Source organism: Salvelinus alpinus, chromosome 1 (assembly GCF_045679555.1).
Source record: "Salvelinus alpinus chromosome 1, SLU_Salpinus.1, whole genome shotgun sequence".
NCBI classification, from domain to species: Eukaryota; Metazoa; Chordata; class Actinopteri; order Salmoniformes; family Salmonidae; genus Salvelinus; species Salvelinus alpinus.
The window spans coordinates 12,883,322-12,895,899 of record NC_092086.1 but is presented as its reverse complement, the minus strand read 5'-3'; the positions used below and the strand labels follow the sequence as shown (position 1 = coordinate 12,895,899).

Genomic DNA, 12,578 nt, shown 5'->3' with positions numbered 1-12,578 from the left:
TGAACAACTTGGCAGCGCCGTGCGGTACCTGTTAGTGTCTGTGTGTGTGTGTGTGTGTGTGTGTGAGATTAGTGTTTTGGGGTGAGACAGGAAGGAACAGGTCACGGGACAAGGTAATCTCAGCACTCTTCACACACACCGACACACACATATACACTATCCCTCTTCACCTCCCCCCTTCTCACCCTCCTCACCTACATTCCAGCCAGCGTTACTGCAGCAGGCCTCAGCAGCTGGACAGCTAGGATGTGTTGTCTCAGTAAACTACCTCGTCACCGGGTCAGTAAGTCATGGGACTGGGCTGGCTCTGTGTGGTTTGGTACAATGACTGTGTGTGTGTGTGATCACCAGGGGTCTTGGACTCTACTAAGGTTTAGTACCAGGAAGTGACTGGCGTCGCCCTGACAACCCTTAACCCATGACCCCTCTTAATCCCGCCCAGCAGTAGCTACAGGTCCAGAATCAGATGACCTCCCACCTCTGCCCCTCCAGCTTCCCTTTATCCCGCTTTAGGGTACATCACAACTGGCACCCTATTCTCTACATCGTGCACTACTTAGCCTTATGGGTTCTAGTCTAAAGTAGTACACTATATTCTCTACATCGTGCACTACTTAGCCTTATGGGTTCTAGTCTAAAGTAGTACACTATATAGGGATTAAATCAAATCAAATCACATTTTATTAGTCATGAATACCTTACAGTGAAACGCTTATTTACAAGCCCTTAACCAACAATGCAGTTAAGAAAAATAAGTGTTAAGTAAAAAATAGATAGGTAAAAAATAACAAATAACAAATAATTAAAGAGCAGCCGTAAAATATCAGTAGAGAGGCTCTATATATATCTTTTTTTTATTTAACCTTTATTTAACCTTTATTTAACTAGGTAAGGGGGTACCAGTTAGTCGAGGTAACTGAGGTAATATGTACATGTATATGTAGGTAGAGTTAAAGTGACTATGCATAGATAATAAACAGAGTAGCAGCAGCATAAAAGAGGAGTCTGGGTAGCCCTTTGATTAGCTGTTCAGGAGTCTTATGGCTTGGGGATAGAAACTGTTCAGAAGCCTTTTGGTCCTAGACTTGGCGCTCAGGTACCGCTTGCTGTGCGGTAGCAGAGAGAACAGTCTATGACTAGGGTGGCTGGAGTCTTTGACAAGTTTTAGGGCCTTCCTCTGACACCGCCTGGTATAGAGGTCCTGGATGGCAGGAAGCTTGGCCCCTGTGATGTACTAGGCCGTACGCACTACCCTCTGTCAGAGGCGAGCAGTTGCCATACCATACAGTGATGCAACCAGTCAGGATACTCTCGATGGTGCAGCTGTAGACATTTTTGAGGATCTGAGGACCCATGCCAAATCTTTCAGTCTCCTGAGGGGAAAAAGGTGTTGTCATGCCCTCTTCAAGACTGTCTTGGTGTGTTTGGACTATGATAGTTTGTTGGTGATGTGGACACCAAGGAACTTGAAGCTCTAAACCTGCTCCACTGCACCCCCATCGATGAGAATGGGGGCATGCTCGGTCCTCCTTTTCCTGTAGTCCACAATCATCTAATTTGTCTTGACCACGTTGAGAGAGAGGTTGTTGTCCTGGCAACACACGACCAGGTCTCTGACCTCCTCCCTATAGGCTGTCTCATCGTTGTCGGTGATCAGGCCTACTACTGTTGTGTCGTCGGCAAACTTAATGATGCTGTTGTAGTCATGCCTGGCCGTGCAGTCATGAGTGAACAGGGAGTACAGGAGGGGACTGAGCACGCACCCCTGAGGGGCCCCCGTGTTGAGGATTAGCGTGGCGGATGTGTTGTCAGGATGCCATTTGGGTATAGACCTAGCATCAGTAATTCCAGGTTGACCCTAACAACTGGTCTAAGATCAGGTTACCAACACCCTGTCTCCTCTCATCCATCATATGGCTTTTATACACTGGTCAATACATTGGTTGCTCTCTCTTTTCAGATCAGTGCAGATACATGAACACGGTCTTACACAGACACACACGCAATGATAACACCACGACGCACACACACAGACACAGGCACAGACACAGGCACACACACACAGATAACCCCACATACCACCCTACTTCCTTGTAGAGTCGTGATCTTAAAGGGGAATGGAAACACTTTCCAGTACCAGTTAGCTGCCGTTCTGAATCCTAGTGTTTCCATTCCTCCCCTTTAATGTCCTTCAGGAAGGGGAGGAACTGAAAGCTGCCGTTCTGAATCCTAGTGTTTCCATTCCCCTTTAATGTCCTTCAGGAAGGGGAGGAACTGAAAGCTGCTGTTCTGAATCCTAGTGTTTCCATTCCCCTTTAATGTCCTTCAGGAAGGGGAGGAACTGAAAGCTGCTGTTCTAAATTCTAGTGTTTCCATTCCCCTTTAATGTCCTTCAGGAAGGGGAGGAACTGAAAGCTGCTGTTCCGAATCCTAGTGTTTCCATTCCCCTTTAATGTCCTTCAGGAAGGGGAGGAACTGAAAGCTGCCGTTCTGAATCCTAGTGTTTCCATTCCCCTTTAATGTCCTTCAGGAAGGGAAGGAACTGAAAGCTGCCGTTCTAAATCTTAGTGTTTCCATTCCCCTTTAACTTCTCTAGGATAGGGGGCAGCATTTTCACTTCTGGATAAATAGCGTGCCCAATTTCAACTTCCTTCTACTCATCCCCAGAATATAAGATATGCATATTATTAGTAGATTTGGATGGAAAAGACTCTGAAGTTTCTAAACCTGTTTGAATCATGTCTGTGAGTATAACAGAACTTATGTAGCAGGCAAAACCCCAAGGACTAACCATTCAGATGTTTTTTTTTTGAGGTCACCGTCTGTTCAATGAGTTTTCATTGGGATACTAGATTTCTAATCAACCTGTTTGCAGTTCCTACCGCTTCCACTGGATGTCACCAGTCTTTGGAAATAGGTTGAGGTTATTCCTTTGTGCAATGAAGAACGGCCATCTGGAATCAGTGTAACATTATGTGTACTGTTTGAGAGTTGCGCAAGACTAGAAAAGTATCGTTAGTTTGTTGTCATCCTGTATTGAAAACAGATAGACCCGTCTTTAATTTGATCGATTATTAACGTTTACAAATACCTTAAGTTGTATTACAAAAGTAGTTTGAAATATTTTGGCAAAGTTTAGAGGTAATTTTTTAGATATTTTGTAGTGACGTTGCGCAAATTGGAAGCAGTTTTTTTCTGGATCAAACGCGCAAATAAATTGACATTTTGGACATATATGGACGGAATTAATCGAACAAAAGGACCATTTGTGATGTTTATGGGACATATTGGAGTGCCAACAAAAGAAATTCGTCAAAGGTAAGGCATGATTTATATTTTATTTCTGCGTTTTGTGTTGCGCCTGCAGGAACTGAAAGCTGCCGTTCTAAATCCTAGTGTTTCCATTCCCCTTTAATGTCCTTCGGGAAGGGGAGGAACTGAAAGCTGCCGTTGTAGAACCTTCTATTAGCAGTGTGAATACCCCGCCCGCCTAAGGATCTGTCTTTTTCAGCCATCGATTTCCTGTGTTTGAGGGGAGCAAAATCCGCTCGTCACTTTAATCTCGCTGGATTGATTGTGTTCATTTTACTCTGGGGTCTTTTTCCCACTCTTGCTTGTGCCATTTAGTTTTTTCCTGTTAAGTGCTTTATTGCAAACAGGTTGCATGTTTTGGAATATTTTTATTCTGTACAAACTTCCTTCTTTTTACTCTGTCATTTAGGTTAGTATTGTGGAGTAACTACAATGTTGTTGATCCTCAGTTTTCTCCTATCACAGCCATTAAACTCTGTAACTGTTTTAAAGTCACCATCGGCCTCATAGTGAAATCCCTGAGTGGTTTCCTTCCTCTCCGTCAACTGAGTTAGGAGGGACGTCTGTATCTTTGTAGTGTCTGGGTGTATTGATACACCATCCAAAGTGTGATTAATAACTTCACCATGTTCAAAGGGATATTCAATGCCTGCTTTTTTAAATTTTTACCCATCTACCATTAGATGCCCTTCTTTGCGAGGCATTGGAAAACCTCCCTGGTCTTTGTGGTTGAATCTGTGTTTGAAATTCACTGCTCGACTGAGGGACCTTACAGATAATTATATGTGTGGGGTACAGAGATGAGGAAGTCATTCAAAACTCATGTTAAACACTAGTATTGCACACAGAGTGAGTCAATTCAACTCATTATGTGACTTGTTAAGCACATTTTTACTCCTGAACTTATTTAGGCGTTTCCATAACAACGAGGTTGAATACTCAAGACATTTCAGCTCTACATTTTTTATTAATCTATAAAAATTCCGGAAAAAATACTTTAGATTTGACATGGTGGGATATTTGGTCATTGACCCCCAAAATTATTTTTTATTCAGCCTGTAACACAACGCAATGTTGAAAAAGTTAAGGGGTGTGAATACTGTATACAGTATATGCAAATAAGGCTCATATAATATTCTTTATCTTATCACAAAGTATAAAAACAATACCTGGTATAAGATGAAAAAAATGAGAGCATTAGAAGAAGACATTATTTTGAAATTTTCCCAAAAAATGTCAACCGGATTTTCCACCATGAAGCCAGAACGCCTTTCTTTATTTGTCCGTGCCAGGTCAATGTTTTTATGTGCTATAATTCAGTTAATATCTGCTGGGTTTAAAAACATTCTAAAAGTTTGCAGTATTGTCCAACATTGTCCAACTGTTGCATTTATTAAAATCGTTTTTTTAAACCTTTGAACAATCTTGATGAACATTTGCTACTTCTACCCTAAGTCACATGTTTCCCCCTGCCTGGAGGACATAAATGTGATTGAACAGGTTACTAATTGGACTGGGCACAAGACAGAACAGCCCTAGATGGCTCAGCTACAGCCACAGCAGTCAGCACCACAATGGCTCCCTGTCAACTAATTGAATTTGAGGCTGTTGCATCTCATCTGACACTGTATTCCTAGTTGGCTGGGACTCCACACACCACACCACACAGAGGTGAAAGAATGTATGTTGGCAATAGTTTTAAAAGAGATAGTTTGAGGAGAAAGAACGAGTGTTTAAACTGGTTCTAAAAGAGATAGTTTGAGGAGAAAGAACAAGTGTTTAAACTGGTTCTAAAAGAGATAGTTTGAGGAGAAAGAACAAGTGTTTAAACTGGTTCTAAAAGAGATAGTTTGAGGAGAAAGAACGAGTGTTTGAGCTGGTTCTAAAAGAGATAGTTTGAGGAGAAAGAACGAGTGTTTAAACTGGTTCTAAAAAAAGATAGTTTGAGGAGAAAGAACAAGTGTTTAAACTGGTTCTAAAAGAGATAGTTGAGTTGAAGACAGAGGTTGTTGTATCTCTCCATTCAAATAAACCTGGCCACCAAACAAGGAGGCAAAGTGAAATGATCTGAAACATCTGGTGGATAGGAGAAGACCGGGCGATTTGGCCTCCGGAGAGACAGAGGGAGAGAGAGAAAGAGAGAGGGAGAGAGAGAGAGAGAGAAAGCGAGAGAGAGAGAGAGAGAGAGAGAGTGTGTGTGTGTACACACGTGCCTGTGTTCTGAGTCTGTGAGCTCATCAAAGAGATGAGTCCACAGCAGTAGAGACAGATGTAGCCTTGTGTGTTGTTGTAACTAAGGGGGGTAGCCTAGCCTAGCTTAGCCTAGCCTTGCCTAGCTTAGCCTGCTACCCAACCCCTGATCTGTTTACTCTTTAGCTTTTAGCATCACGCTAGCAGAGACTAACATTTGCTAGCGATTTTAAATCAGCAAACCTCATTAGGTTTAGCCTGGCTATGCTTATTAGGTTTAGGAAGAAGGACTGTCATCTATCAATTAAGGAATAGCAGGGTCAACAGTCTTGGTTGACCCCATAAACTGATCTAAGGCCAGTTCTACATCTCACCTCCTATTGGTTAAATAGGTTAGCAGATGGTTAGCAGATGTTAATGCGAGTGTAGCGAAATGCTTATGTTTCTAGTTCCAATATCTAACAAGTTGAAGGTGTTGAAGGTCAACGATGTGGAGATGTTGTTTCCTACCTTCACCACCTGGGGGCGGCCCGTCAGAAAGTCCAGGACCCAATTACATAGGGCGGGGTTGAGACCCAGGGCCTCCAGCTTGATGATGAGCTTGGAGGGTACTATGGTGTTGAATGCTGAGCTGTAGTCAATGAACAGCATTCTTACATAGGTATTCCTCGTGTGAGATGGGACAGAGCAGTGTGCAATGTGATGGTGATTGTGTCATCTGTGGACCTGTTGGGGCGGTATGCAAACTGAAGTGGGTCTAGGGTGGCAGGTAAGGTGGATGACAGAAGTGAGTGCTACGGGCGGTAGTCATTTAGTCATTCAGTTATCTTTGCCTTCTCGGGTACAAAAACAATGGTAGCCATCTTGTTGCATGTGGGGACAACAGACTGGGATAGGGAGCGATTAAATATGTCCGTAAACACTCCAGCCAGCTGGTCTGCGCTCTGAGGCTAGGGATGCCGTCTGGGCCAGCAACCCTGCGAGGGTTAACATCTTTAAATGTTTTACTCACGTCAGCCACCGAGAAGGAGAGAGGGGGGGTGCAGTCTTTGTTAGCGAGCGACGGTGGCAAAGAAGGTGTTTAGTTTGTTTGGAAAGCGTGACGTCGGTATCCGTAATGTAGCTGTTTTTGTAGTCCGTGATTTCCTGTAGACCCTGCCAGATACGTCTCGTGTCTGAGCCGTTGAATTGCGACTCCACTTCGTCCCTGTACCGGCATTTCGCTTGTTTGATTGCCTTGCGGAGGGAATAACTACACTGTTTATATTCAGCCATATTATCAGACCTCTTTCCCTGGTTAAATGTGGTGGATCGGGCTTTCAGTTTTTCGCGAATGCCGCCATCCGTCCACGGTTTCTGGGTAGATTTTAATAGTCACAGTGGGTACAACATCTCCAATGCACTTATTTATAAACCCACTCACCGAGACAGCGTATAGGTCGATGGCATTCTCTGAGGCTGACCGCTTGATCAAAACAATGTTGGAGCGTGGCTTCCGATTGGTCAGACCAGCGTCACTGGTACATCCTATTTGAGTTCCTGCCTATAAGACGGTAGGAGCAAGATGGAGTCGTGGTCGGATTTGCCAAAGGGAGGGCGGGGGAGGGCTTTGTATGCATCGCAGAAGTTAGAGTAGCAGTGATTGGTCGAGAGTAATATCCCTACGCGTCGTCCAATCAATATGGAGACAAAATGTAGGTAACATTGATCTTAAATTAGCTTTGTTAAATTCTTCAGCTACATTAAATGCAGCCTCAGGATACATGGTTTCCAGTTTACATAGAGTCCAGTGAAGATCTTTGAGGGCTGTCTTGGTGTTCGCTTGAGGGGGGGGGGGGGAGGGGTGTACACAGCTGTGACTATAACTGACGAGAATTCTCTTGGTAAGATATAGGGAGGGTTGGCTGATCCTAGATCTGTGCTGACTAACCACCTGGAGCATTGGAATTAGAGTGTTTTAGTTAAAGGGAGACTTGGGGATTTTGGCAATGAAGCCCTTTATCTACTCCCCCAGAGTCAGATGAACTCATAGATACCATTTGTATGTCTCTGTGTCCAGTATGACGGAAGATATAGGTACATGCATGAGACAATGCTAACTAGCTTTAGCGCAATGGCTGGAAGCAAAACTACCTCTAAATTCCTTCATACTGGACATAAAAAAGCTCACACACACACACACACCACTACAACACACATACACACACACACTACTAAAACACGCATACACACACACTACAAAACACACACACACACACACACACACACACACACACACACACACACACACACACACTACAACACACATAGCGTACATACAGACCCACACAGTGTCAAACTGTTCTGCCAGCTCAGCCTAACCCTAACCTAAGGAAACAGGGGAGTGCTGTTCCAATGTGACACCTAACCCGGAGGAAACAGGGGAGTGCTGTTCCAATGTGACACCTAACCCGGAGGAAACAGGGGAGTGCTGTTCCAATGTGACACCTAACCCAGTGGAAACAGGGGAGTGCTGTTCCAATGTGACACCTAACCCAGAGCAAACAGGGGAGTGCTGTTCCACTGTGACACCTAACCCAGAGGAAACAGGGGAGTGCTGTTCCACTGTGACACCTAACCCAGAGGAAACAGGGGAGTGCTGTTCCACTGTGACACCTAACCCAGAGGAAACAGGGGAGTGCTGTTCCACTGTGACACCTAACCCAGAGGAAACAGGGGAGTGCTGTTCCACTGTGACACCTAACCCAGAGGAAACAGGGGAGTGCTGTTCCACTGTTACACCTAACCCAGGGGAAACAGGGGAGTGCTGTTGTTACACACAGGAACACACTCTACAACACACACATGAACACACACAGGAACACACACAAGAACACATACTACAACACACACAGGAACACACACTACAACACACACAGGAACACACTCTACAACACACAATACAACACACACAGGAACACACACAGGAACACACACTACAACACACACAGGAACACAAACAGGAACACACACTACAACACACACCACAACACACATGTAATCACTGACTATATCACAGGCCAGCCAGAGGCTAAGCTAATTTTTTTATCGCCTCAAATCAACACCTGTCTAAACTGAGCCCAGGAATGAAGAGAGAGAGCGGAAGAGAGAAAGAAAGAGAGAAAGACAGATAGAGAGAGATAGAGGAGAGACAGAGAGAGAGGAGAGAGACAGAGAGAGAGAAAGAAGAGACAGAGAGAGAGAGAGGAGAGAGACAGAGGGGGGGGAGAGAGAGAGAGAGAGAGAGATAGAGGAGAGACAGGGAGAGAGAGAGAGAGAGAGAGAGAGAGGAGAGAGAGAGAGTTCCATAACACAACTACAGAGTGATGTGTATTAGCCCACTAACACAACTACAGAGTGATGTGTATTAGCCCACTAACACAACTACAGAGTGATGTGTATCAGCCCACTAACACAACTACAGAGTGATGTGTATTAGCCCACTAACACAACTAGAGTGATGTGTATCAGCCCACTAACACAACTACAGAGTGATGTGTATTAGCCCACTAACACAACTACAGAGTGATGTGTATCAGCCCACTAACACAACTACAGAGTGATGTGTATTAGCCCACTAACACAACTAGAGTGATGTGTATTAGCCCACTAACACAACTACAGATTGATGTGTATTAGCCCACTAACACAACTACAGAGTGATGTGTATCAGCCCACTAACACAACTACAGAGTGATGTGTATTAGCCCACTAACACAACTACAGAGTGATGTGTATCAGCCCACTAACACAACTACAGAGTGATGTGTATCAGCCCACTAACACAACTACAGAGTGATGTGTATTATCCCACTAACACAACTACAGAGTGATGTGTATTAGCCCACTAACACAACTACAGAGTGATGTGTATTAGCCCACTAACACAACTACATAGTGATGTGTATTAGCCCACTAACACAACTACAGAGTGATGTGTATCAGCCCACTAACACAACTACAGAGTGATGTGTATTAGCCCACTAACACAACTACAGAGTGATGTGTATCAGCCCACTAACACAACTACAGAGTGATGTGTATTAGCCCACTAACACAACTACAGAGTGATGTGTATTAGCCCACTAACACAACTACAGAGTGATGTGTATCAGCCCACTAACACAACTACAGATTGATGTGTATTAGCCCACTAACACAACTACAGAGTGATGTGTATTAGCCCACTAACACAACTACAGAGTGATGTGTATCAGCCCACTAACACAACTACAGAGTGATGTGTATCAGCCCACTAACACAACTACAGAGAGGACACATGGTGTGCAGAGCATATAAGAGTGCTCCTCTAAACTAAGTGTGTTGGGGAGTTTATTGTATCTGTATTTAACGAGGCAAGTTAGTTAAGAACTCATTCTTATTTACAATGACAGCCTACCGGGAACACAACTGTCTTTACTGGGTTAGCTGTCTTGTTCAGGCGCAGAACGACAGATTTTTACCTTGTCAGCTCAGGGATTCGATCCAGCAACCTTTATGGTTAGTGACCCAACGCTCTAACCACCAGGCTACCTGCCGTCCCAAGCAGTGACCTACATGTAGTTGAACTCGTCATTTAACTACATGTTGAAGTAGCTTGGTGGAAGTTGAACTCAATTCTAATCTAGCTCCTGTTTTCAGTAGTTAATTACTGTTTTGCCACGTAGTTGTGTAACTAACTATTAGAACTACAAACAACTTTTTGGGGAAAAATAGAATATGGGTGAAGTAGGCAATAATTTACTTTCTTTTTCTGCGTCAGATCTGCCTAATTCTGACTTGAAAAATAGTATTTGTGTTAGCTAGGTGAAGTGATTTCAGAGTAGCTTCCCCGATACCGCTGAGTTTACATAACCTGTCTCTATACCTGCCGAGACTCCCTGTACCGTCGGATTATTACACACTAATCACACGCTACTCTGACTCTGGCGGAGGGAGGAAAACATGGAAGAAAATTTCATTTCCTCTCTATGACGCTTGCCCAAAGCCAAAGGACGTTGGCCCCCCTAAAATGCAGTGTACAAATCAGAGTGCTTTGGAAGTAGCCTGAAGGTTAACATCAATGTATTCCATTCACTTCAGACGACGTTTTATGTTGATTCAACCGTTTTATGTTTCGAACGTGTATTAGTCTAAGTGGGACAGACAGAGAGGCGCTTACCTTCGAAGTCTGATAAAATGCCCTCCAGGTGGTCGTTAACGGAGATATGGGACATCCTGACTGTGCGTCCTTTATCAACTCTTCCGGAGTTCACTGCAGCTCGATATAACGGGGTAAAAAAAAATCTAATAATTATAGTTTATATTCAAATAAAAACGTTATTCCTTCCAAAGAAAATCCACTCGCATAACAGAAGAAGAAAAAAACGGATCCACCGTATTGGAATAGAACTCCGCGGGTCTTGCAACCAAAAAGTAGCGTTTTTTTTCTGAATTCGGCTCACAACAGAGAGCGAGCGCACAACTCTTTGCTTCAGCATATGCCTCCTGCCTCCGTCCGTCCGTCGGTCTGTCTGCGTCAGGAGAGGGTTTGAGCGGGTCTCCGGCGATGCGCCTCCCCTCTGGTCTCCCCTGCGAGTGGAGACCTGCCCCCTGTAGTCTGCCCTACCCTGGATGGAGGGATGGATAGAGGGATCGGGAGAGAGGGAGAAGAGGGGCGGACCTCTGTCCTTCACCTAGCCCCTAGACATTGTAGGCAACACCTGGAATGGGGAGTCAGTAAAATGTCTTGCCTTGGCTGCCTTCCTTCACTTTCCCCGACGGGCGACTGTGTTCTAATGATGCGGACGTTGACTCATAACCCGCAGTCCGCACCGTTATATCCATGGGGCGAGCAGGTTTAGGGTCATGAAATATTGCGTGGATGAAGGGAGGGTGGGTGCCGGGTTGGGTTGAATAAAGAGAAAACAATACCGTGAAAAATACAGAAATGTATAATTACTGTGCAATTACTGTGCAATTACTGTGCAATTCATATATATATATATAGGTTACATTGAGGTTTTCTTTCATTATTTTAGGCTATCTGGCATTACTGCATAAACCTAAACTTTAGGGCTTAACTGTACGCGCCAAACAGCCTATACGTGCCAATCGCCAAATGCGTTTTGGAATGGGCAGAAAACGTTAACGTCGATCCACGGAGGCAAAAGGGACAACGTCGAAGTCTAATTCAGTAAGAGAAAAGCTGCGACATGAAAAATAAAATCGAAAATAAAGAGAAGGGAGGCCCAAAAAAGTAATGTTTTGTAAAGATTTGTTGAAGTGGTAAAAGAGGATGATAGCAGTGCCGGATGTGTTGTGTGTGATGATTGTGAGGCGCTATACTAATTCAACAGTCACAAGACTGGGACTTCAAATAGGCCTATGGCACGTTAAGAGAACTTTAGCCTACTGTTCAGATGGGTTAAATGGAAACTGAAATCTGAGAGTGTCAGAGCAGCAGGTGTCATTCTCGTTCATGATGCGCGTTTTGATTTATTGTGTGTTCGTAAATTCACTCTCCGAGAGGTCAGAACACTACGAAACGGTTGGAATTTACAAACGGATAATCTGACAATGCTCTGCTTTTACGAATGACCCAGAGCGCACTCTGACACAATTTACAAACGCACCCAAAGTCGGCTAGCTGGCTAGCTACTTCCAGACACAAATGAGAGAACACCTCAATCTGACCATTTTACTCACCCTAGCAGAGCTGTTTAGGATGTTTTCATGTTATCCAGAGCGTTGGTAACTGTAACTGTGCTGCTGGCAATAGTTTAATTACTTTTATTTGGCCGGCCGTTTACTGACACCGGTTATATTCAGCGGGTGTTAATATAGTAAATGCATCAGTTATTCTGCTCTCTGGCACACTCTGACATTGGAATAGATAGCCAGAGCGTATTTACGAACGCACCCTTAGAAGGTGAATTTGTGCCACCTCAGCTCAGCCAATCAGAAAACCTGCCTGACCATCTTGGTAGGGGGGCCGGTCGTTCCTTACTGGTCAGCCAAATGCTCAGTATAGATTATTATGGCAACAGAGAATTTGC

The 12,578-nt window shown here is 44.2% G+C and overlaps 1 protein-coding gene across 2 annotated transcripts in view; it reads right to left on the bottom strand.

Annotated features, from left to right (window-relative positions):
• septin12 (septin 12) overlaps positions 1–11,096 on the bottom strand; it is a 178,809-nt gene extending 167,713 nt beyond the window's left edge. Inside the window, exon 1 of one of the 2 annotated variants that reach the window (XM_071391290.1) lies at positions 10,703–11,096. In XM_071391290.1, the coding sequence (XP_071247391.1) occupies positions 10,703–10,757 (55 nt within the window). In that variant the 5' untranslated portion in view covers positions 10,758–11,096. The remainder of the gene's footprint in view (positions 1–10,702) is intronic. The other variant, XM_071391282.1, reaches the window with a different exon arrangement.
• Positions 11,097–12,578: the final 1,482 nt, after the last annotated feature.